This window comes from Mytilus galloprovincialis, chromosome 6, assembly GCF_965363235.1.
Source record: "Mytilus galloprovincialis chromosome 6, xbMytGall1.hap1.1, whole genome shotgun sequence".
Lineage (NCBI taxonomy): Eukaryota > Metazoa > Mollusca > Bivalvia > Mytilida > Mytilidae > Mytilus > Mytilus galloprovincialis.
In genome coordinates, this window is record NC_134843.1 from 45,114,266 (window position 1) to 45,137,929 (window position 23,664).

At 33.0% G+C, this 23,664-nt stretch overlaps 2 protein-coding genes across 3 annotated transcripts; both read left to right on the forward strand.

Annotated features, from left to right (window-relative positions):
- Positions 1 to 340: 340 nt before the first annotated feature.
- Positions 341 to 6,083, forward strand: LOC143079700 (uncharacterized). Its single transcript, XM_076255204.1, has 4 exons — positions 341 to 397; positions 1,331 to 1,756; positions 2,490 to 2,602; positions 3,645 to 6,083. The coding sequence occupies exons 2-4, from the start codon at positions 1,334 to 1,336 to the stop codon at positions 5,059 to 5,061; spliced, it is 1,953 nt and encodes a 650-aa protein (XP_076111319.1). The 5' UTR covers positions 341 to 397; positions 1,331 to 1,333; the 3' UTR covers positions 5,062 to 6,083.
- A 12,913-nt stretch (positions 6,084 to 18,996) lies between these two features.
- On the forward strand, positions 18,997 to 22,859 carry LOC143079701 (uncharacterized). 2 transcript variants are annotated; one of them, XM_076255206.1, is made up of 3 exons: positions 18,997 to 19,109; positions 20,452 to 20,574; positions 21,291 to 22,859. In XM_076255206.1, exons 2-3 carry the CDS (start codon positions 20,455 to 20,457, stop codon positions 22,386 to 22,388), a joined length of 1,218 nt encoding a protein of 405 aa, XP_076111321.1. In that variant the 5' UTR covers positions 18,997 to 19,109; positions 20,452 to 20,454; the 3' UTR covers positions 22,389 to 22,859. The 2 variants fall into 2 exon arrangements, with proteins under 2 accessions (XP_076111321.1, XP_076111320.1); XM_076255205.1 differs by lacking the exon at positions 18,997 to 19,109 and adding an exon at positions 19,385 to 19,539.
- The last annotated feature ends 805 nt before the right edge of the window (positions 22,860 to 23,664 follow it).

Genomic DNA, 23,664 nt, shown 5'->3' on the forward strand with positions numbered 1-23,664 from the left:
ATGTGCCAAAACTTATTATCAACAAAATGTTTAATGGAGATGAATTTGCTTTTCGTACAACAGCACACATTTGCATTTGTTTAGGTGCTTTTTACATGTTAAAATAGAAAGAGTATGCTATGTACGTAAATAAGACAGTAACCTTTGAAAGTGACATTTATTGCCTTAAGGCTACCAATAAAACTTTTCATTACAATATGATTTATTTTAAGGTATTACATTTTGACTTGGAAAACAAAGCCACAAGGAAAAAACCAGCTTTGTATACGCATTTCATTTCCAATAAAACAAAATTTCCTCTTTCTTATCCAATCATGTAACTTTCTTGTGTATATATAATGGAGGTTGAAATTAAAGTAAAATCATACATTTATCCATAGCAGAGATAAGAACAAACGTAAATATGCACCTTTGTTTTTCTATTTAGCTAATATTGCAGACATTTAGAAATTGTTTTTAAATTGATTTAAATTTTTACTTTTAAAAATATATTTTTTTCATTTTATTTTATTTCTATCCGATGATAAATTATCGTTTATCGTTACATATGGAACACATTCCCGTTTCATAATGTTGCAATGATAATTGTCTATATTTATATGCTTACAGCTGTTTAAGGATTTATGAATTTTCATTGAACAACAGAAATTGTGTAGCAAAACATATTTTATGATTTATATAAGGAATGAAGATATGCTAAAATACTTTGGAAACATAAACTGTGTTAATCTATAAAGGCCAAACACCGCAGTAAGCAATGATGCGTCCTTCTATGATAATAGTTTTCTGACATTGTCTCCGTTTGAAATCCTTTCGGTATATTTTTTCACGAATGAAGACCTTGAAATGACATATGTTAGTTAGTCTCTTTTTGTAATTTGCTTTAATTTCAGTTTCTGATTTATAACGATTGAACATTCATTAATGATGGATTTCAACGAAAAACTTTGGAAACAGAAAAAAAATCTCGAATATCCACTTTACTTTGTATTGATATTTTACAATGTTGTCCAACAAATAATTTTCTTTCAAATATTATCACAAAGATTTATATGTGATGGATGCACTAAGGCACTTGCGCTTGATGCTGGATCCGCTTCTTTTCTGTTCTTCTTTGTGTTGAAGATTAGTGTAGTAAATATGTAAATATAAGTGTCAGAAGATGTGAATAAATTTTAGTATACAAAGGGATTATTAGTAAGAAAAAAATAAAATTATTTAAGAAAATGTAATAAAACACATCTCAAAAAGAAGACTGACGATTGTTTCATCTATTACATATAAGTTTTCTTTTCAACTTTAATAATTAATGAATTGATTTTTTTTTCAGATAATGAGGAAAATACTGATCATTTTTGCATCATTACCAGTGTTAGCCCTGTCTCTGGTTGTAGAGGACGATATTCCACCAATGTTACAAGAATGTTACAATCAACACACATATTCCAACTCTTTGGACGAACAGACAAACTGCTTACAAAAATACTTATTCTATCTGTTTGGAAATTCAACACAACAAACATTAGTGGACAAGAATGCATTTGACTGGGTAGACTCGCTTGGTCGAAGTGTGCATCACAGATTAAAAAGACAAACACGATATAATACATATAATACATATAATAGATATAACAATAGATTTCGAAGGCCGATCCCTTCGGTGGACAGAAGACGAGTGAGAAAAGAAATAAGGACATTAACAGACCAGGAAAGACAAGTCTTCTTCGATGCCATAAATGCACTGAAGAATGATAAGGTAAGATTTAAGATACGTTTCCGGTATCCATGTTGACAGTATCACATGCATTCATCGTTAGCTCTAATAAATACGACTGTTCGCCTATTCTACTTAGGTAAATGTTTTTGCTATTCTGGACAATAACGAGACAAACAATGATAAACACGATGTTGTTAAAGTAATAGTGATAGATATCAATCTGTAAAATCGGACCTTTCCTGATTGCCAACCTTCTCGGGTGTGTGTCCGAGTCAGGAACCTGTTGTTGTCGTCGGTTGCTGACTTCCATAGTTTTGTTTTTAGTTTTTTTTATGTGAATTAGAATTTTTCACACCTTCTCATACAATGTAGTAGTGTATAACTCGATGAATGCTATAGTTACATGTCAGGTTTTTTTCACTTGAATATCTTTCTCACATTAAAGAGAACCACCCCTTATTACATTAAGTAACATGGTTAATGCTGTGGTTCTGGGTTTTATTTGAGGGAACGGTGCTATCAAGTTCATCAATACTTTGGTCATGAATGTATTCGAGGAAATTATCAAGAAACACGTTCTTCTACGCACGAATGTCAAAACATTTCATTTTGATAATATATCATAGAAATCATATGCATAATTTATTTCTATGATTTGAATGTATGTAACGGTATTTGCATCAGCTGACCAAACTAAAGTCTATTTCGTTTATCTAAAAGCAGTTTAAGTTATTCTATATCGTATTATATTGTGTATATTTTTATTTTGCAGTCAGCGAGCCCAAATCAATATGATGTCCTTGCCTTAATGCACCAAACTTCAGCTCTAACCTCTGCTCATAGAGGTCCTAACTTTCCTAGCTGGCACAGATACTTTCTCCTGATGTAAGTACAAGGAACATACGAAATTTGACTAGATAGGATGATACATTCGTATTTAAATTTTATGAATAAAAGGTCCAATTTCTGAATTAATTTTCTGTGGTCGATCAACTTTTCTATTAAATTTTTCGTGGATTCTGGTACATCCGTTTGAAGAATTTAAGGATCTGCTGTTTCGACGTTTTCCTTAACACTTTATATTCGTGTCTTTGAATATGGTAACATTTTACTACATTGATTTAAATCAATTAGAATATTACATATCTATGAAAAAATGAAAACGTTTTGTCTATTTGATTAACTAGAGATATCATATTTTCAATAACTCTACAAAAAGACATTAAGAAAAGAAGATTCGTTTTCCAAAAACGGAAATAAAAGAATAAAACTGTTCATGGTTCATAAACTTTAAAGAAATTAACAGAATATTAATTTTTTTTGTTATTATTTGCTCATTGACGAAATGAATAGGGAATCATATTTTGTGAAACTTGATAAGCACCGCCGGAAAGTCATGAGAGTTTTGCTTAAGATTTTGAGCATAACGTGCACCTACATACTGTAAAGGGAATTTTCTGCATATATGATAATGATAGTAGATACAATAGTTTATTTGATAAATACCAACTTAATGAAAATACAACACAATACACATTTGAAAAACATTGATATCATTTTTAAACCCAGTAGGAACAAATCTATGAAATCATTTTAGCAAACGGACAATGCAGATAAGATAATGTGTATAAAAGCAAAGAGAACTGCATTATTTGCAGCAAATACTAGAAAATTAGAGATGAATCAAAATTTCATATCATAAAACAAATGTTGACTTTGATATAAGTTGATACACTTATTTATCTACTAAATTTGTATCATATGTACCTCGTCCATTACCATCGGTAGGTATCGCACGCAATAAATTATTGTATAAATCTCATCAAAATTCAATAATTGTATATTGAATTAACAGATATCAGCAACTTAATATGATATATGAAACGTTCCTCACTTGTTATAATGTTACGCTCTTCTTTTCCTTCAGTCTCGAAGAAGCCTGTGTCAGAAAGAGAAGTACTTTTGTTCTACCATACTGGGACTCTTCTATAGATTTTAGAATGAGTGATCCATCTGAATCAGTTCTGTGGACAGAAATATTTCTTGGAAATGGGAGAGGTGTAGTATATACTGGTCCATTTGCCATGTGGAGAACACCTACAAATAATACATATTTAAGGCGTGATATTCCAGGCGCAAACAGTTCTCTAATTAATCCAGATACGATAGTTAACGTTTTTAGAAAACGTTATAACAGAGAAATATTAACACCAACAGCGGCAACAGAGGAGGACAATTTGGAAAATCATCATGACGGTGTTCATCGATGGGTTGGAGGTGAAGATGGTCATATGGGCGGTTTAGAGACTAGTCCTCAAGATCCTGTATTCTTTTTGCACCACTGTTATATTGATTATCTTTGGGAAGTATTTAGAGAAAGACAACAGAGACTAGGAATAAATACAGAAGAGGACTATCCAGAAACTACTAACGAAAATCATCACCCAAATAGAATAATGGATAATCTATCTCCACCAAGGACCAATAAATGGGGTTATAGTAATATATTTACAGAACGTAACGGTATATATCGTTATGCCCCAGCACCTACATGTGCCAATAGATGCGGTGGAGCCTACAATGGTTACTTGTTTTGTAACAGAAGAACTGGCCATTGCGAACCTAGAACAAAAAGACAGTTCATAGATATGGGTGGTTTCAGAAATATCGATAGTCCTTACATAAATGACCAACCGATAGTTGCTTCTGCTGGAAATGGCCAAGCGGAACAAGCGGTTACGTTTAGGCCGAGCTCCGAATCGAGATTAACTATCTCAAATCCTGCTCCGTCAATTTCAAGACATTTTGAGCAACACCTTATCGATCCAAGGACAAGAACCACACGCAAAAAGCGATCAATTGCTACATTTGATAACGACAATGTAGCTATACAGTCGTCTTACTATCCTAATCTATTAGCAACAATACCAGTAAAAATTGTTAACACGCATTATTCATCAGGGAACAGCAAGAACTCATTTGAAAATGTTAATTTTGTACAACAAATATCTACCTTAAATGTTTCTTATGAAACTGTAGGCTTTTCGTACAATGGTAATCACACGGGTCATATTATAATTGATGAAAAAACACAGACTGCAGAGTCTACTGTTATGATTGTGTTTAAAAAACCTATGTTCGGTGTGACGACAGCTAACGTGAGAGTTTTTGATTCTTATGGTGGAATATGCAAACCAGAATGTTTTGAACCTGGATCTAAGTTTTATAAGGATTGTTCCGGAGTTTTAAAAATAACAGCAGATTTACCTCTTATGTTTAATGACCTCAGTGAACATATAGAAGATTCTCAAAGACCATACATGATTTTTAATTGCCATAATTAATTACATACAATAACTTGGATGTTCTGTGATAATTTGTGAATTCCATTAAAGCCAGCAAGAGGCTTTTCGTTTCATTGTATATGTATTGTTACTATAAAGAGAAAAACCCGTCGTGCATGAGTTAGGTTAAAACATTTTTAAAGAATTTATCGCTTAATTTTACCTGACTTTGTGAACTGAACCCCGCCTAACCCCCAATAAAAGTATATTTAACATTTTAGGTCCTCGATTCTCTTTAACTTCGTACTTTATTTGGCCTTTTAAAAAAAAATATTCGAGCATCATTGATGAGTCTTTTGTAGACGATTCGCTCGTCTGGCGGAAATACAAAATTTCAATCGTTGTATCTTTGATGAGTTTATTCATTGGGAAAAAAAGTTATCTTGATTTTTCAAGATTTCAGTTATAAATTATTATTTCTAATTATTTATTATGGTTGATAATTTATCCATGCTAAATATATATATTTATTTATATAGATTAGACCGTTGTTTTTTCCGTTTGAATGATTTTACACTAGTAATGTTGGGGCCCTTTATAGCTTGTTGTTCTGTGTGAGCCAAGGCTCCGTGTTGAAGGCCGTACATTGACCTATAGGGTTTACTTTTATAAATTGTTATTTGGATGGAGAGTTGTCTCATTGGCACTCACTGATGACTGTATAGCTACATTGTCGTTATCCTATGTTTATAAATTGAATAATTACGACCATATATTGTAGCGTTACGTTTCTCATTATAACATGTTACTCACTGTTGATTATTAAGTTTACGCTCATTTTGTTTGTTTGGTTGATTGCTGTTGTTTTGTATGTGTGTGTGTTTTTATAATTTGGCTTTCCAAATATGTTTTATTGTACGAATGTTGATATATAGCTAAAATATGTCTTATTGGTAACCTTGTGCTACATTACTATGTTACATTTATTATAAAACTTGTACTATAAATATGTTAATATGTAGATTTTTTTGTTAATAGTCATCATACTTTTATATTTTGAATTAAATAAAATTCTTCATTTACACATGTGTTTGTTTTAGTCATAACAAAATTTTTTTATCAAAATATTGTATAATGTCAAACGAACAAAATCAAATGATGGAGAACACAAGTGAGGATTGATTGATTGATGACTGACAAACGTATAGTGGCCTATTTTACATGCACTTTAAAACGTTGATATGGTGGTCAGATATAACTGCAACGAGCTTAGCACAAGACAGATACGCTAAGTAGAATTTAAACAAACTTGTTACAAGTTTTGCAGAACGACACATAACTCTTCTTCCTCACGCACAGAAATAAGAATTGTTTGTTTAACCCAAGAACTCCCGAAATCTACCATGATACCACTGTTATTGTATATTTAGAAGTCTAAGGTTGCTTTGTCTGGCGTAAATATTAAATTTCATTCCTGGTATATATGGTGATTTACAACCACTGGGTCGATGCCACTGCTGGTGGAGATTTATTTCCCCGAGGGTATCACCAGCCAAGTAGTCAGCACTTCTGTGTTGACTTAAGTTATCATTGATATGTTTATAATTATAAATTAACTGTCAACAAACCTTTGGTTTTTTTAAATACTAAGGCTTTTCTACCTCAGGAATACATTACATTAGCTCTATTTGTCAAAACTTTTAGGAATTTTTGGTTCTCAATGCTCTTCAACTTTGTACTTTATTTGGCCTTTTTAAATTATTTGGTTCTAGCGTCACTAATGAGTCTTTTGCAGACGAAACGCGCGTCTGGCGTAAATATAAAATTTCATTCCTGATATCTATGATGAGTTTATTTAGATCTTTAGGGTATATATTGAATTGATTATAAGTGTTATTTGTGTCGACACTGGCTTGTTATTTGGTTTGTGACGTGCAATTTTATCTCGTAGATGAATAGCGAGCATAGCTCACATCTTTTTTTTTTTTTTAATTCAGATTGCTATGTTGTACTGATGTTAGTGAGATATAATTTTCGTCACACAAAACTACCAAAATCATCTATCATTGGGAGATCAGATTATTTATTCCCAATACAACATATTTTTGTCATCGGTAATATGTGATATATTCCGCTAGTTGTCTTACGTTTACTTTTAAGTTCCAAAATAGGATTGCGATATGAAGTCATTTGTTTCGCTAAAATAAGAAAGTTTAATCTTACTTGATCAAGGTATCATCCATTTAGCAATTTAGAATTGGCCTTTTTACTTTATGAAAACATATCTTGAATACTCCAAAGAAACAGTACTTTTAAAACAAGGTGGAATTCAAATTGGAGATAAATACACTTGTTATTCCTTAATCTAGTGTGTCCTGATCTAGATTTCTTTTGTAGTCGTTGGGTTGTTGTTTAAGTACGTTATGATTTACGTCTTCTTTATATTTATATCTTTTAAAAATGAAAAAGACAAACAGACAAATAATAGTACAAAAGAAACAACATAGCAAACCAAAGACTAAGCAACACGAACCCCACTAAAAACTGGGGTGATCTCAGGTGTTCCGGAAGGGTAAGCAGATCGTGCTCCACATGTGACACCCGTCGTGTTGCTAATGTTACTACAAATCCGGTAAATAATCTTTTTCGGTATGTCATATTCATGAAAAGGGAAGGGGATTGTAGTTATGACGTAAGAAACATATCCGATATCATCTGTGAGACGGTTATTCCATAATGGTCAACCAACTCGTGATGTCGTCCGTAAACTTTACGAAGTGATGATTTCAACTTCACCATTTGGAACTCTTGGTTTAATAGCTTCCTTGTAAGCAGCAACGATCTATCAAGGAAATCATGATTGCAAATACAAGCGCTGGAATATCGTATCAATTGGGAGATATATATTCCAAATGCAGGCGCTACTGGAATGTTTCTACATAAAAATGGAAAGTTCACAATTGGGAAGCTGAAATCATCTCGTTTGTCGTAACGTTTTGTTTTCAACCGACCCTCATTGTCAATTTCTAGATGTAAGTCAAGATAAGAGGCAGACTTATTTGTATCTGTTGTATCCTTCATCTCTAGTTCGATGCATTCAACATAGTCACCAAATTTTGAATTATTTAGTGAGAGAACATCATTTATATAGAGGAGAGTGAAGTTAAAGCATATTGTTAACTTTTTATTTTTCATCCTTAGAAGTTCCTGTATGGCGTCAGCCTCATACTAATAAAGAAACAAGTCGGCAAGAAGAGGTCACAATTGGTTCCCATTGGAATGCCGACAGTCTGTTGAAAACACGTCCTCCAAACGATGTTGTCAACCAAGAAATCAAGCATGTTGATAATGCCAGTTTCAGAGATTTTTTGTTTGAATCAGTGTGATCCTTTCCAAAGTAGGATTTATCCTTCCGATACTTGTATCTACGTTGGCCATTCTTTTTTATGAAACAAAGCAATACTAACTCTTTCAATTTGTCTTTTAGTTTGGAATGGGGAATACTTGTGTAAAGTGTAGAAAAGTCAAATGTTTTAATACTATTGCAATATGAAAGAGTCTTAGATTGTATGTACTCTAAAAGATCTTTGGAATTTTTTAGTATCCACATCTGATTCACGCCATCTCTAGAATAGGCAGTTTCACAATAACTTTGAAGCCCTGCTATGATTGCTGATAAAATAGATGTTAATAATTTAGAAGTTTCGTCAAAACCATATTGAGTAATGACAAAACTATATCAAGTCAATACGAAACCATATCGTGTAATATCGAAATAGCATTAAGTAATGACTATTCCATATTGAGTTATATTAAAACATTATTACGTAATGTCAAAACCATATTAAGTAAAGACAAAATATCATTAAGTAATAATAAAACAACATAAAGTAATATCAGATTCCACATAAGACAGCTGTGGCGTTCCATAAGTTTAGGTATCCAATCCATGATGGAAGTTCAATTTCTTCATCTTTGGTTGAAATTCCAAAGGAAAAGGAACATAGAACAGACCTATGATTATCCCGGATTTACTCTTTGGTAAGTGTCGAGAGAGTATATGTTGAGTTTCCAAGTGAATTATCAATACCTAATTCATTCATCAAACAGTTTATGTGATGTGTTTTACACACAAAAACGATGTTGTTTGGGGTTTTATCTGCGGGGACAACAACATATTTGTCATGAAGATAGGACAAGTGTTTTACAACTTTTGGGTCTTTTTAAAAAGATTGACGTAGCATTGGTATTGAAAGACCCATTCAGTTTCTTAATTCTTTAATCTTATCAACGACCCCACAGCCTTAATCCATTCGGAAAGAGTATCTACGTCAAAAGGCATGTCTCAGAGATGACAAAAGACAATCACAGAAGAGGTTCCTAACTTGGAACAGACTCGTTTGTAGGTACATTGTAGGTAAAAACATTGGATTTCATTGCTAATGAGACAACTCTCTATCCCAGTCAGATTGAAAAGAGAGTTGTCTAAAAGAAGGACGAAAGATACCAGAGGGACAGTCAAACTCATAAATCAAAAATAAACTGACAACGCCAATGTTAAACGTTAACAATTATAGTTAAAAATATTTCTTTTCGAGAGTGAACAAATCTGCATACTAGTATCTCAATAAAAAAAAATGTTTTGTGTTTTAGTATCCGAAGATATGAAAAGCATGCATGAATATTTTTTACATAAATAAGGCCGTTATTTTTCTCGTTTGAATAGTTTTACATTGTCATTTCGGGACCTTTTATAGCTAACTATGCGGTATGGGCTTTGCTCATTGTTGAGGGCCGTACGATGACCTATAATTGTTAATTTGTGTGTCATTTTGGTAACTTGTGGAGAGTTATCTCATTTGCAATCATACCACATCTTCTTTTTTATATGAATGCAAGATATACAATGCTTCTGACACTATAAAAGAATTAGAAACGATTTATATATATATATATTTATAAGTACGTCTGAGCCTACAACAGTTTATCCATCGGATCACCAGCAGTGATGGTGATACATGGCTGTGTACATTATGTATATACAACTCGTCTAAACATCAACCCAACAATGTTAGATCATATATATATATATATATATCGTTCTAGAGTTGTCACTGACTCAGACGTACTTATAAATATAATTATTTTCTGTGACTGTATCTTACATTAATTTGTAGGATCCCTTACTATAATTTAGAAAAAAGTAAAAACACAAAAATACTGAACTCCGAGGAAAATCCAAAAAGGAAATCAAAAAGCAAAAAGCAAAATCGAAAGTCCAAACACATCAAACGAATGGATAACAACTGTCATATTCCTGACTTGGTACAGGCATCTCTCTAATGTAGAAAATGGTGGATTGAACCTGGTTTTATAGCTAGCTACACCTCTCACTTGTATGACAGTCGTATCAAATTCCATTACATTGTCAACGATGCATGAACAAAACAAACATACTCAAAGAGTAAAAAATGTCAAAAATAGGGGTACAGCAGTCAATATTGTGTTATCATCTTAATATCACTATAAAAACAACAAATGTAACGAAGAAGCACAAAAAGGTATACATCAAATTTAACATACTCATTTTATTTTTCTTATACGACTTAATTTATCTATGTAAAGTCTACCCATAAAGGATAGAAGGTTTTCAGTACTGGTGTAAAATTGCGCGTTTGAAATTCGCACAGGTAGACATAAAAATAATTTTGTCGTTCAAAGTATGATGGCATACATAAATGCAGAGTCACGTTAAGTAGATATAACAGAAAACAGATTTACCAGTAAAAGTAATAATAATTAATAAAATAATTGTGTGGTTCAAAGTATGACGGGATACATCAGTACAGTTTCACGTCAAATGTATATCATAAAAAACAGACTTAACAGAAAAAGTAGTATTATTGAATAAAATAGTTTTGTCATTCATAGTATGTCAAGATCCATAAGTAAAAGTAGCTGATCTGTAAAAAATAACATTTCATGTCTTATATATCATGTACTGTAGTACGACGCTAGATTAAAACTGACGTGGCAAGGTAACACCCGGCCACCGAAAGCTTCATTTTTATGAAGCCCAGGTGGTCGTGTGGTCTAGCGGGACGGCTACAGTGCAGGCGATTTGGTGTCACGATATTTCAGTAGCACGGGTTGGAATCCCGGCGAGGGAAGAACAAAAAATTTGCAAAAGCAAATTTACAGATCTAACATTGTTGGGTTGATGTTTAGACGAGTTGCATATACATAATGTACACAGCCAATTTTAAATTGACAACACAAACACCGGGTGTAAAGTCCTTCAGATTTATGAAACGTTGGGACGAAACTTTATGCAATTGTTCTTTACGGCTTCTCCAACTTTTACTCTCCTTTTCTATCTATTCATATAAACAAATCAACTCTGGAATAAATAAAATGCTTTCTAAACCACCAATGTCCATTACTACCGGAGACATGGATTTAATCAAGAAAAGATTATCCGATATTGAAAGAATAGAAAGTCAAAATTACAAAAACAAGCAACAAAAGAAATTCACCAGAGATGGTCTTAAACAGCAATTTTCAAATTTTGATATAAATAATATTTTAAAAGAGAGTGATTTAAAACAACCAAGAAAAAGACGTTTTAAAAAACGGACACATCCTGCGGAGAATAATTTAGTTGTTAATCTGTCGTCAACAGAATTAACCAACTCCGAAGAAAAAATATTAAGTAGAGGTCTAAACTTCTGTCCTATACCAGCAAACATTAACAACCTACAATTGGAGACAGATGTGAATCAATTTGCAAGACGTCTTCGCCTAAAAGAACATTTTAATAGGCAACACAAAAAAAACTTACAAGAAGCCGGAATGAATGATTCGGAATATGAGAGTGATAAAGAGGACAAGTGCATCCCAAGATTTAAAAAGAAAAGCGAATGGAATCCACCAAGGAGTAAGAACGACAATTTAGAATCCTTTATATCATCTATTAAAACTGAAGTAAAATCATCAGTCAGTGGCAAACGGTTACGGAATCTCTCTGAACAAGAAAGCCAAGCCATTTATGATTTAAAAAGCCGTGATGTTATTGTTATAAAACAAGCAGACAAAGGAAGTCCAGTTGTAGTGATCAACAAAACCGACTACATTGAAGAAGGGAATCGTCAGCTTTCAAATACAAAATTTTACAAACATTTAGAAAGTGATCCTACAAAAGAAATAAGTAAACAAATTAATGAGGTCCTTTCAGACATGAACAGCAAAAAACACATAGATGACGACACGTACGACTATCTACGCCCTGATGAAACCTGCACAGCCGGTCGATTTCACTTGCTCCCAAAACTTCATAAAGAAGGGATTCCGGGAAGACCGATAGTATCTGCAAATATCCATCCAACCGAAAAAAAATATCGGAATTCGTGGATTTCCATCTTAGACCACATGTTAGAACAATGCCATCTTACATTCAAGATACTACAGATTATTTGAAGAAAATGGATTCATTAAATCCCTCACCAAACAACACAATTTTGGTATCGATGATGTGTCTTCTTTATACACAAATATTCCCAAAAATGAAGGAATAGTCGCTTGTGAACAAGTATGGAACAATCGTAAGGATAAACATCCCCCAACAGACTGTCTGGTTCAGTTGCTGAGACTAGTGCTTGAAAACAACAATTTTGTATTCAACGACCAGCACTACTTGCAGGTTGACGGTACCAGTATGGGAACCAAAATGGCACCTTCTTTTGCCAACATTTTCATGGGGAGTCTCGAATAACGCATCCTTTCGAATGTACCATACAAACCCTTGTCTTGGCTCCGTTATATTGATGACATCGACATCAAATGGAACGAAACTGCAGAACGTCTGCAACAATTTCTCGATTTCTGTAACAACTTTCATCAATCGATAAAGTTCACATCTGAAGTTTCAAATGAGAAAATTGCGTTTCTCGACACCACCATAACTTTAGAAAACGGAGTCATGACAACCGACCTTCACACCAAAAAAACTGATAAACACCAATTTCTCTCTCCGAAGAGTTGTCACCCGAAACACTGATCCCGGAGCATTCAGTACAGCCAAGCCATCAGGTTAAAACGGATTTGTTCATCGGAATCAAAATTAAACCATCGTTTGGGGCAACTCAGACAGCAACTCAATTCAATGGGTTATAAGAACAAAACTATTTCAGAAGCTTTCGGTAAAGCAAAAGAAAAAGACCGAACAAACCTACTTGAATACAAAGAAAAGACGGCCTAGACAAATAAAATCCCGTTTGTTGTTAGCTTTCATTCTCACCTGACAAATCTTTCATTAATTGTCCACAAACACTGGCGTCTTATTGAAAATGATCCTTCCTTAAAAGAGATTTTTCCATCACCTCTCGTTATGGCTTACCGCAGACCCAAAAACCTCAAAGATATTCTAGTAACATTCAAAGTATCTAAACAGGAGATATCAAAAATCGGAGGTTATAAACCATGCGGAAGGGGCAATTGTAAGTGCTGCAAAGTCGCCAACATCGAAACCCAATTCGTCAGCACAGTCACAAAGGAAAAATACAACATATTTATAACATCAAATTGCAAAACGCAAAATTGCATTTATGTTCTAACGTGTGGAACTTGAAATTTACAATATGTTGGTGAAACAGAAACACCATTTAACATCCGACTAAATAACCATCGGTCATTTTATACAAAAGAAAGGAACTGCCCAATTACAAGACACCTTTTAAGAGCAGGACATGATTTTGAAAACGTCACATTTCAAATCATTGAGAAAAATCAAAATTGGGATACACAAGGAAGACAAAAAAGAGAGAGATGTTGGATGCACCAGTTACGAACTCCTGAACCTGATGGACTCAATGAGAGAGACGAAAAAAGATTTAAAAGCAAATCAAAACCATAATTATCTTAAAATCATACAAATTAATTTATAGAAATTCATACAATTAATCGAACATCTATAAATGTGTTAAACTTTTATTCCAACTTTGTTACTGTGCTGCTGAAGGAGTGGTCAGTGTTTGCGGCTTTACAGCACGTACAATTGCTTCAACCGCATTGTTTGTAACACCCAAATTTAGAAGTTTCTTGTTTCTTTACTTTTGATGTCACAAGTATATCTTTGAGATTTTTGGGTCTTCGATAGGCAATAACAGGAGGTGATGGAAACATTTCTTTTAAGGAAGAGTTATTTTCGATAATACGAAAGTGCTTTCGGATAGTATATGAAATATTTGTCAAATCGGGATGGAATGTTACAACAATTTCAACAAACGATTTCAGCTGTGTTTTTAGTTGTCCCAAACGATAGTTAAGTTTGGATTCCGAGGAGATTTAGTCTGATGGCTTGACTGTAAGGTATACTCCTGGAGCAGTGTTTCGGGTGACAACTTTTTGGAGAAAGGAACTGGTGTTTATCAGTTTTCTTTGTGTGGAGATCAGTTGTCATGACCCCGTTTTTAACAAATGTGGTGGTGTCGAGAAAAGCATTTTTTTCGCTTGAAAATTAAGATGTAAATTTAATTGAGTGATGGAACTGATTACAATGATTTAAGAAATCATGCAAATGTTCTGCAGTATCGTTCCATTTCATGTCAATATCATCAATAAAACGGAGCCATGACAAGGGTTTGTATGGCACACTCAAAAGGATGCGTTCTTCGGGATCCCCCATAAAAATGTTGGCAAAAGAAGGTGCCATTTTTGTTCCCATACTAGTTCCGTCAATCTGTAAAAAGTGCTTGTCGTTGAAAATGAAGCTGTTATTTTTAAGCACTAGCTTTGAGCAATTGAACTAGACAGTATTTCGAGTATTCCATACTTTTTCACACGCGGCTATTCCTTCATCTTTCGGAATATTTGTGTATAAAGAACACACATCCATTGACACCAAAATTGTGTTGTTACGAGACACCTCTTAAGAACAGGATATACTTTTGATAATATCACCTTTCAAATAATTGAGGTAAACCAAAATTGGGACTCCGATAGGAGAAAACAGAGAGAAAGGTTCTGGATGCATCAGCTACGTACTCTTGAATCTGATGGACTTAATGAGAGGGATGAAAAACAGTTCTACCCAAAACCAAAGGAATAAATCATGAATTTCATTCTATTTAACTAAAACAACTATTTGTTTAGATTTAAAAATTGTTATGTACAATAAACGGCAAAAATATGTTTTATATAGACCATCAATCAATATGTTAAACTTTTACACGAATTTTGTGTAGCTCAAGCTACAAAGATATTTTTTGTCATGCATCCGATTTCACCTAGATAGATGCACACGACCGATGAAGCTAATTTGTTTAGCGAAATATTGCGTGAATAATATATAAAATATAACAACTAATTTTATAACACTCATTAGTGTGTTAAAGTTACATTCTTAGACACTTATATAATTTAATTTAGTAACTGCATCAGTTTATTTACAAACTGATCCACACCTAGATAGATTGAATGTTGATTGTTGCTATTTTTAGACACTATATATATATATATATATATATATATATATATATAAAGTGCCTAGAAAATCAACCTAACGATGTTAGAGTAGATTTGATTCGTAACTTCCTCCCCGGCGCCGGGGCTAGAACCTGTACTTTTTATTTCTAACTTCTACGACAACACCGCCTAGCATTGCGCAGAGACCTTACCCCCTCCTCTAACTCTGGCTTATAAAAATAAGCTTTCGTTTCGGGAGGTGTTACCTTGTCGTAGGAATTAAACAAGGATCTCTGATACAATACACGAAGTATTCTTTTTAGTGTACAGAAATGATCATCTACTCATCTCTTCAGTATAATTACAGGATGCTAATCTATTTTTAGAAGCATACAATCACTGTAAATTAATATATGTATATCTCTGCCACCCTCCATCCACCTTCCTAACACCTTCAATAATGTTTCATGACAAGAGAAACATTTCAGCATTTTACTAGTGATATATATTATTTTTCTTTTCTTATTATTTTTCCTTGATGGAATTTTATCACTGGTCATTTTTAAAATTTCATTCATCCCCAAGCATTTCGGGGACAAATTTGATCAAAATTATTCCAGCGCCAGTTTGATAGACCATGCTACTTACTACTTGTAATAGCACCACATGGGCTATCCCCTGATGCAGACCTTGCACAACCCGGCTGCAGATGAGATGTCTATTCTCATCCTCTCTGTGGAGACACGCCACTTCCTGGCTGGCGCATTGTCGGGCAGGCAGGTTCTTCCTTTAAATGAAGGTTGCAAGCTGACCTGCTCAGGCAGGAACTCAAAATTTTATTTTGTATGCTATATACGAGTCTAAATTGAAAACTACGTTCAAACCTATGAATGCGTTGGATAAAAACTTTTTTATACGTGTGCATAAAAATTTTTTTATACGTGTGCATGTAAAACAAATTTCGTTGTAGAAGGGTGTAAATACAGCACAAACAACATTTTCCAAAAGACCAAAAAAGTGAAAAAGTATATTTAAACAAAACGCAGTTGACTAACAGGTCGAACAACTGATATTCTTAAACCCTGCTGACTGCCATTGGCGAGATATATATATATATATATATATATATATATATATATATATATATATATATATATATATATATATATATATATATATATATATATATATATATATAAAGGAAATGAGATGAAATATGATTGCTGATGAGAGCATTATTCACCAGAGTCCGAATGAAGTGGATGTAGGCAAATAAAGGTCATCGTACGGCTTTCAACAAAGGGCAAGATCCAACATCCTCGAAAAAATAAGGATATGATTATCCGTGTTAATAAAAAAAAAATCGAAAAAAAGTATACAACAAAACTTCCAAACAAAATCTATGTATCAATAAAATAATTCAATAAAAGTTTAAATAGCTTGTTGCAAAGAAATCCCTGACTTATTAATTATTAATTTTTACTTGATTTTTGTTATTTTTTCAATAAATTCTGCACAACTTATTGTCTCTTGACTAGTGTTTACCTGTAATTTGGCGCAAACGAAGAAAACACTGTTAGCGTAAATGAAAAAAATAAATTGCCTGTACCAAGTCAGAAATATGACAGTTTGATGTGTTTTATCATTTGATTTTGCTATTTGATTAGGGACTGTCCGTTTTGAATTTTCTTTGGAGTTCAGTTTTTTGTGATTTTACTTTATGTGCAAATGAAGTGCAAATTGTCGCAAATTTAAAACGCCGGTTATGCATGAACGATTACATGTTTCGTACATTGTAATTAAAATCAGGTTACGGTTACATAATAACAATGTCAAATGGCGCTAAATTTATGGCATTGAGGCATGTTAACTTAACAAAAATTAGAAATCGATCGCTGAAGAAATTGTTCATTTCACTTTTATATGAAGTCACTGCTGAAAGACTGTTAGCACGTCGGTATCATCAACCGGGAAGGAAAATGTTTCGGCATAGGCTTGTGCATAGGCTTGATTTACTTCATACATTTCCGTGAATTTTCAGCTGAAAACTTTGCACGTTACAGGATTGGGTCTCCATAAGTAGTTGACTTTATATTGTTTTGAGTATTTTTTGTGTTCTTTTTTTTTAATTTAAAAATATCAATTGCAGCAAAACGAGATAGCCATTTTCTTTGTATGTCAATAAACAAGATATGGAGAGCCGTGATGTAGTGGTAAGCGCATATAACTAATAACTGATAAAAGGTTCCTGGTTCGATCCCCGTTCCAGGCAGAAAATTTCAGATACTGAATTTTCGGCTCTCCCTCGACACCATTTGCGAGTATGGTCATCAGAAACGACGATAGCCCATCGGAAGGGGACTATAAATGACTGACCCGTGTTAAGAGAGAGCCATTATTCTTGCACGTAAAAGACACTCCTTGTAGATTTCGAAAAAGACTAGGCTAAAGCCGCTACAAGACAGAACTCGCAGCTGCAAAGTGGAAAGGGATTAATATAAGTTACAATAACTTGTTTCCCAATCCACTATAAACAAATATGTTTAAACTAAACAGGATATGTTAAAAGAACAAGTATATACATATAACCAATCGATCTTCTGAGAGAAGGTAAACTACGCAAAAAACACCTATCTACTACACATTCATCACATTGTTGACACTTTATAAATACCTACGTCACTAATAAAGATGTACGTCATATACTGACATTCGTTTATGTTCTACCTTGAAATGACATTGTTTATTGTTTGTTTTTATCATTTAAGTACACTTGTGTTTAGAGCTTAGTTTATGTGAGACTTGGCATAGTAAGTAACATATCAGTGAAAGTGTGGCCTAACTTCTAAAACAACCTCAATTTGTTGTTAAGGAGGAATTTTCATACTCTGCTAAGCATACACTCAGCAAGAAAATATACTGCATATCCGATGTTAATCATTGCCAGTTGATCATAGATTTCATGATCTTGTAAGATTATGCACAAGTATAGAGTAGAGATTTTGTTTTTAGCCATCGACTTTGGTTACTTTCTGCAGATGAGTCACACTGTCAGTTGTAGAATGTGATTTGATCATTATCAATATGTTCGATCAAATTGTTTGCATGAATTGGTAGCAAGCACTTTCTTTAAGGCACCAACTATTGGTACCTTCTAAACATTTGCCGCAATACACTTCCAGGGTGCACTTGAGCAAAAGTCAATTTCAACATAAATTAAGATAATTTTACAGAGCGCTATCTTTAATGTTTTAAAGACATTGAAGGAAACAAAAAAGTCTCAATCACTGTTGAATTAACATCAGGTTTGTTAAAAAGCGGAAGCGGCAGTTGAATGTCAGCGTTTTAGGTCGACCTATATGTACCTTTGAAATATAACAATTAAGAATGGGGAACCTAGAAATAGGAAGGGCTATACCTGTTTTAGATGTAGTTCATTGTACTATTATTAACAGAAAAGGAATGTTTAAAACTATACATATAGTATACCGTATATATATGACGTCCAGGTAAAAATAAGCTATCATTGTACTGAAAACACTTGATATCCGATTCACTAAAGGCAAGAGTGATATCGCTTTGTTTTTTAAGCTTCACAAGAAAAACGATCAAATCTAACAACAATTCATAAAACACCATAGAAAAGGGTAAGCTTATTAATTAGTGTTTATAGTACAAAATGAATTAATTTCTCAGTTGTTTTGTGCTAAACCAGTAGTGGGTGTAGTGATCATTAAGTTTTAAGTGTTTACATTTAAACGTTTTGCATACAAATCATAGAAAACTCATTCAAATGTCATTTCCTTTTATTGTATAAGGATACACTTTGTTTACTAATATTAGATTTGTATATCCTAATAGTAAAAAAACATGACATCCCCTAATACAATGTCTTCCGAAATTAATTAATGATCAACTTTTTGCGAACACTATCGTGCGACTTTTTTCTTAATTATTTACCTCGGAAATGACGAAAAATATTAGTATTTCACGATGTTTCAGCTTTATCAACGAAGTGGACTATTTAAACAGGATTTCATTAGTTTCATATATCAGTCTAATACTTTAGTTAAGAAGGTAAGTTAGTTTAAGGTACACAAGGCATTTTTTCCTCTAAATTTTAAGACATTTTTCTTTGTTTGTCAATTCTTATAACTTTTGATGAATAATCGTTTTATTTTCATAAAAAAAACCCTATGAAATGCACTAGAATTAATGCCTGTAGCTGTCACAGGTGATACCGGAACACTAAATATAGTGTTTTAAATACGTAAATAATAGTCCGTTGTATATCAACAATTTGCAACAATGTGTAAAATTGTTGAATAATTTCAGACATCCTATGAAAGCTTACTGACTACCCAAAAACTTATTTTGTCAAAATTTTGATTGTTTGAAAAATTGTTTTTGGAGTTAAAAGATACGCTGTTGGTTAAAAGTTTTGCATGTTCTTTACCGGGAAAATATTTTAAAAAATAGAGTTAGTTGTTATGAGAGATACATTTAATTGGAGTTGAACATTATATCACTTTCACGCTCTATTTGTACAAATTGGTAAAGTGTATGATATCGTTCTAGCTCTACCATCATTGCAATTTGGGTTTTCAGAACACTGCGACTTCTGGTAACAGTTAATTTACCTGCATTCATTAATTCAAATGGGGAAAGGTAGCTTTTATATGTTTTGAAGTTTAGTGTGACGTTCAATTACACAATTTCATTTAGGGGCCAGCAGAGGACAACCTCTGGGTGTGGGATTTTCTCGCTGCGTTGAAAACACATTGGTTGCCTTCGGCTGTTGTCTATTCTTTGGTCGGGTTGAAGTCTCTTTGACATATTCCCCATTTCCATTCTCAAATGTAATTAAACATATTGTAGTTTTAAACGAAATTAATTGTCAAACATATATGACAACACTTCAAGATTTACGTTTTAACTGAATTCTGGTGGGAGCGATTTTTTAAAAGTCAAATCTGTTTTTCCTTTCAGATTATGGAAGCAAAATTGCAGCCTTTAGTCACTCTATGTGTTATACTTTTGGTTGATGGTGCTGTTTTAAACACGAGATCTAATCATGACCAACTGCAAAATAATGGTTTAACAAATGCGAAGGTATGTGAAACAGCAAAATAATAATAACAAATAACCAACCAACAAGAACAACAAATGAATAAATAATAATTAACAAAAAAAAAAACATTTTTTTTTATTAAAATGACGGCGATCACAGAGATCTGACATCAACAAAACAACAAAGTAAAAAAACTAATATTGGGGTCAACATACATTCTTCAACAAAAAGATGACTTTACAATATGGTAACCTTAAACTCACTCCGAGTCTAATTGAAAATGAATAATATCGGCTATAAACAGCAATTTCTAAAAAAAAGAAAGAGATACAAATACAAAAAAAAAACCAGTACAAAAACATGATAAATATACATAAAATGAAAAATGAAAAACAAACATGCTTTTTTGTTGATAAAACTGTGGAATATCCTTCTACACAACGATTGTGCATGCAATACTAACTGTGAAACGTCGTTTTTTTTTAAATTATGTACAAAATTAAATACCTAGGGTACAACATATAGTTTGTCATTGATTCATTTGTGCGGATAAATGATAAAGTCAAGAAAGAGAGCACGAAGAAATGAATAATGGATTTACAAACAAACAATGTGTGTCGAATGAGTATCTCTTGCAAACAAAATTTAATATATAGTCCACAAAAAAGCAATCAATACAGAATGTGTGTATGAGATGCAAGGTTGCAACCTTGTAGCTTAAAACCTCCATAAAATATATATTTTCTGGTCTCTTTAGGTCCAAGCATTCGGTGGACTGCAGACACATATAACGCCACGGTTGGACAAAACACCATTATTCGATATGTTCTACACCCAATCATTCGTTGATCCAAAAACACATTTAGATCAATTGCATACTGATCAAAGAACATACCGGAATGAATACTACTGGAATTCAATATTCAACAGTTTATTTAGGGAACTGATGTCAGAGTTAAGACAGAATGCCAATCCAGCAAATATATTGACAAATTCAAATGAGGAACAAGCACCTGTTATAAACCACCGCTATGAAGTTTCTATAATTGATCCAAGAACAATAAACCGCAAAAAAACGACAAATAATTTTAATAAACCTACACAAGTACCCCCTAATCCGCCCTCACCAGTAGTCAATGCAAGACCAATCGAAAGGATGACAAACCTAAATGAAGAACCAAAACCTTTTACAAAGCAACAATACAAAGTGTCAAAAGAAGATCCGATCACTGGTGATCAAGCATCATCTACAAAAAATATGGATCAACCGGTTTCCAACATAAACCATCCGCAATCTACATTAACTGATCATAAAACAATCAAAAGTTTAACAAACTTAAATGATTTGCCAGCGCCAATTATCAAACACCGATACAAAGTGTCAATCGTTGACCCAAGAACCATCAAACAAAAAGAAACTAGAAGAAATCTTGATAAACCTGGATCAATAATTGATCATCCGCAATCTACCATAAATGATCATAAAACAATTGAAAGTTTTCCTAACTTAAATGATTTGCCAGCTCCAATTATCAAACGTCGATACAAAGTGTCCATGGTGGACCCCAGAACCATCAAACAAAATGAAGTTACAAGAAATCTTGACAAACCTGGATCAACAATTGACCAAATACCATCTTCAGTAGACCCTACAACACTAGCTTTGACACCCTTAAATGAAGAACAAGTGCCTATGATAAAACATCGATATAAAGCGACTATAATTGACCCAAGAACGATCGAACGGACATTTTCCAAACAAAAGCAAGATAATAAAGTACTTATGATGCAAAATAATCCAACAACTGCAGACAATTTTGAGAAATTTCTCAGTTTATGGTCTACAAATCCATAAAAATATTCCTTTTCCTGTTATAAAGAACCAACAGAACCAATTCAGCATCTATCAAATGCTTGTTTAAGACTCTATATTCAATGGAGGTCCTGTTAATAGAATGCCTATATACTCGAGTAGGTCAGACCCAACCGGTTCAATGGATGAACAAACTCTTAAAGGATATTTTATATATGCACGTGATTTAAATTACTAGTATATACTTTGTACTTTTGTGATCCACGCAGTTTTAGACTTTGTTACTAATGACACTGTCTGGCAAAGTCTTATTAATATCTGCAGTTAACAATCCAGGATTTTCATTATGAAAATAAGAATAGCATGGGGAGTATATTTTTTCATGAGAGACATTATATGAGATCTTCGAAAAAGAAACAAGAGGTATTTTATAGTGTTAAAATACTGTTAATTACATATTAATTATGTGATTTATGTAATTATTGTACAAATAAAGTCTGTAAACGAAATTTTGTATATGAAGTTATTATTTTATAATTCACAAGGTAGTTCTAACTTTTCAAACTTATTCCTAGTGTAAACACCGGATTTCTTTTTAATAAAGCAAAGATTACCACAGTCAGTTGGGTTAATATGGTCTATTTTTTAGGTCTGGCTTACAAATCATCTCTACCGGTCCATCGTTTGATAATAAAAGTAATATTATTAATATTGTGAGAATATGTTTATAAGAATTACATTCTATAATAATGAAATGAGGATTTGTGGTCGGACTGCCAATAAGACAACAAAAAACCAAAATGAATCGAATTTAAGCAATTGTATGTCACTGCACGGACTTCATCAATTACCGAACCCAAACCATTAAGTCATGCAGCTATAAATAAATGCAACAGTGGTATACCGTTTTTTAATAATAATAGATCGATTAAGCGAAGAAAAAAATCCGGGTCACAAACAAAACCTTAGGAAAACACATCAACTTTAAGAGGAAAACAACGGAACAACAGAAACACTGAACTGCTACAAAAAAACACCCCAAACATACATAGACACGGACTGTCATATTCCTGACTTGTTGCAGGACATTTTAAGAAAAAATGATAGATTCAACTTGGTTTTATGTCTACCAAAATTTCCCTCTTATATGGCGATGTTAAATATCGCTAAAATGACAACATTGGGTGAAAGGAGTACAGTACAAATAAATGAAAGAAAACTCAGGACAGAGAAATACATAAATGAATAATATAATAGTATATTACATGTTTACAACAGAATAACAACGGACACAACTTTTATTAATTTACGACAGTAC

What these genes read in the sequence shown, in the direction of transcription:
- LOC143079700 (XM_076255204.1), top strand. Translation starts at nt 1,334, where the DNA reads ATGAGGAAAATACTGATCATTTTTGCATCATTACCAGTGTTAGCCCTG. An exon ending in ATGCACTGAAGAATGATAAG is followed by an intron (nt 1,757 to 2,489) that starts GTAAGATTTAAG and finishes TTTATTTTGCAG; the next exon opens with TCAGCGAGCCCAAATCAATA. An exon ending in CACAGATACTTTCTCCTGAT is followed by an intron (nt 2,603 to 3,644) that starts GTAAGTACAAGG and finishes CTTTTCCTTCAG; the next exon opens with TCTCGAAGAAGCCTGTGTCA.
- LOC143079701 (XM_076255205.1), top strand. Translation starts at nt 19,456, where the DNA reads ATGTTTCAGCTTTATCAACGAAGTGGACTATTTAAACAGGATTTCATT. An exon ending in CTAATACTTTAGTTAAGAAG is followed by an intron (nt 19,540 to 20,451) that starts GTAAGTTAGTTT and finishes TTTTCCTTTCAG; the next exon opens with ATTATGGAAGCAAAATTGCA. An exon ending in ATGGTTTAACAAATGCGAAG is followed by an intron (nt 20,575 to 21,290) that starts GTATGTGAAACA and finishes TGGTCTCTTTAG; the next exon opens with GTCCAAGCATTCGGTGGACT.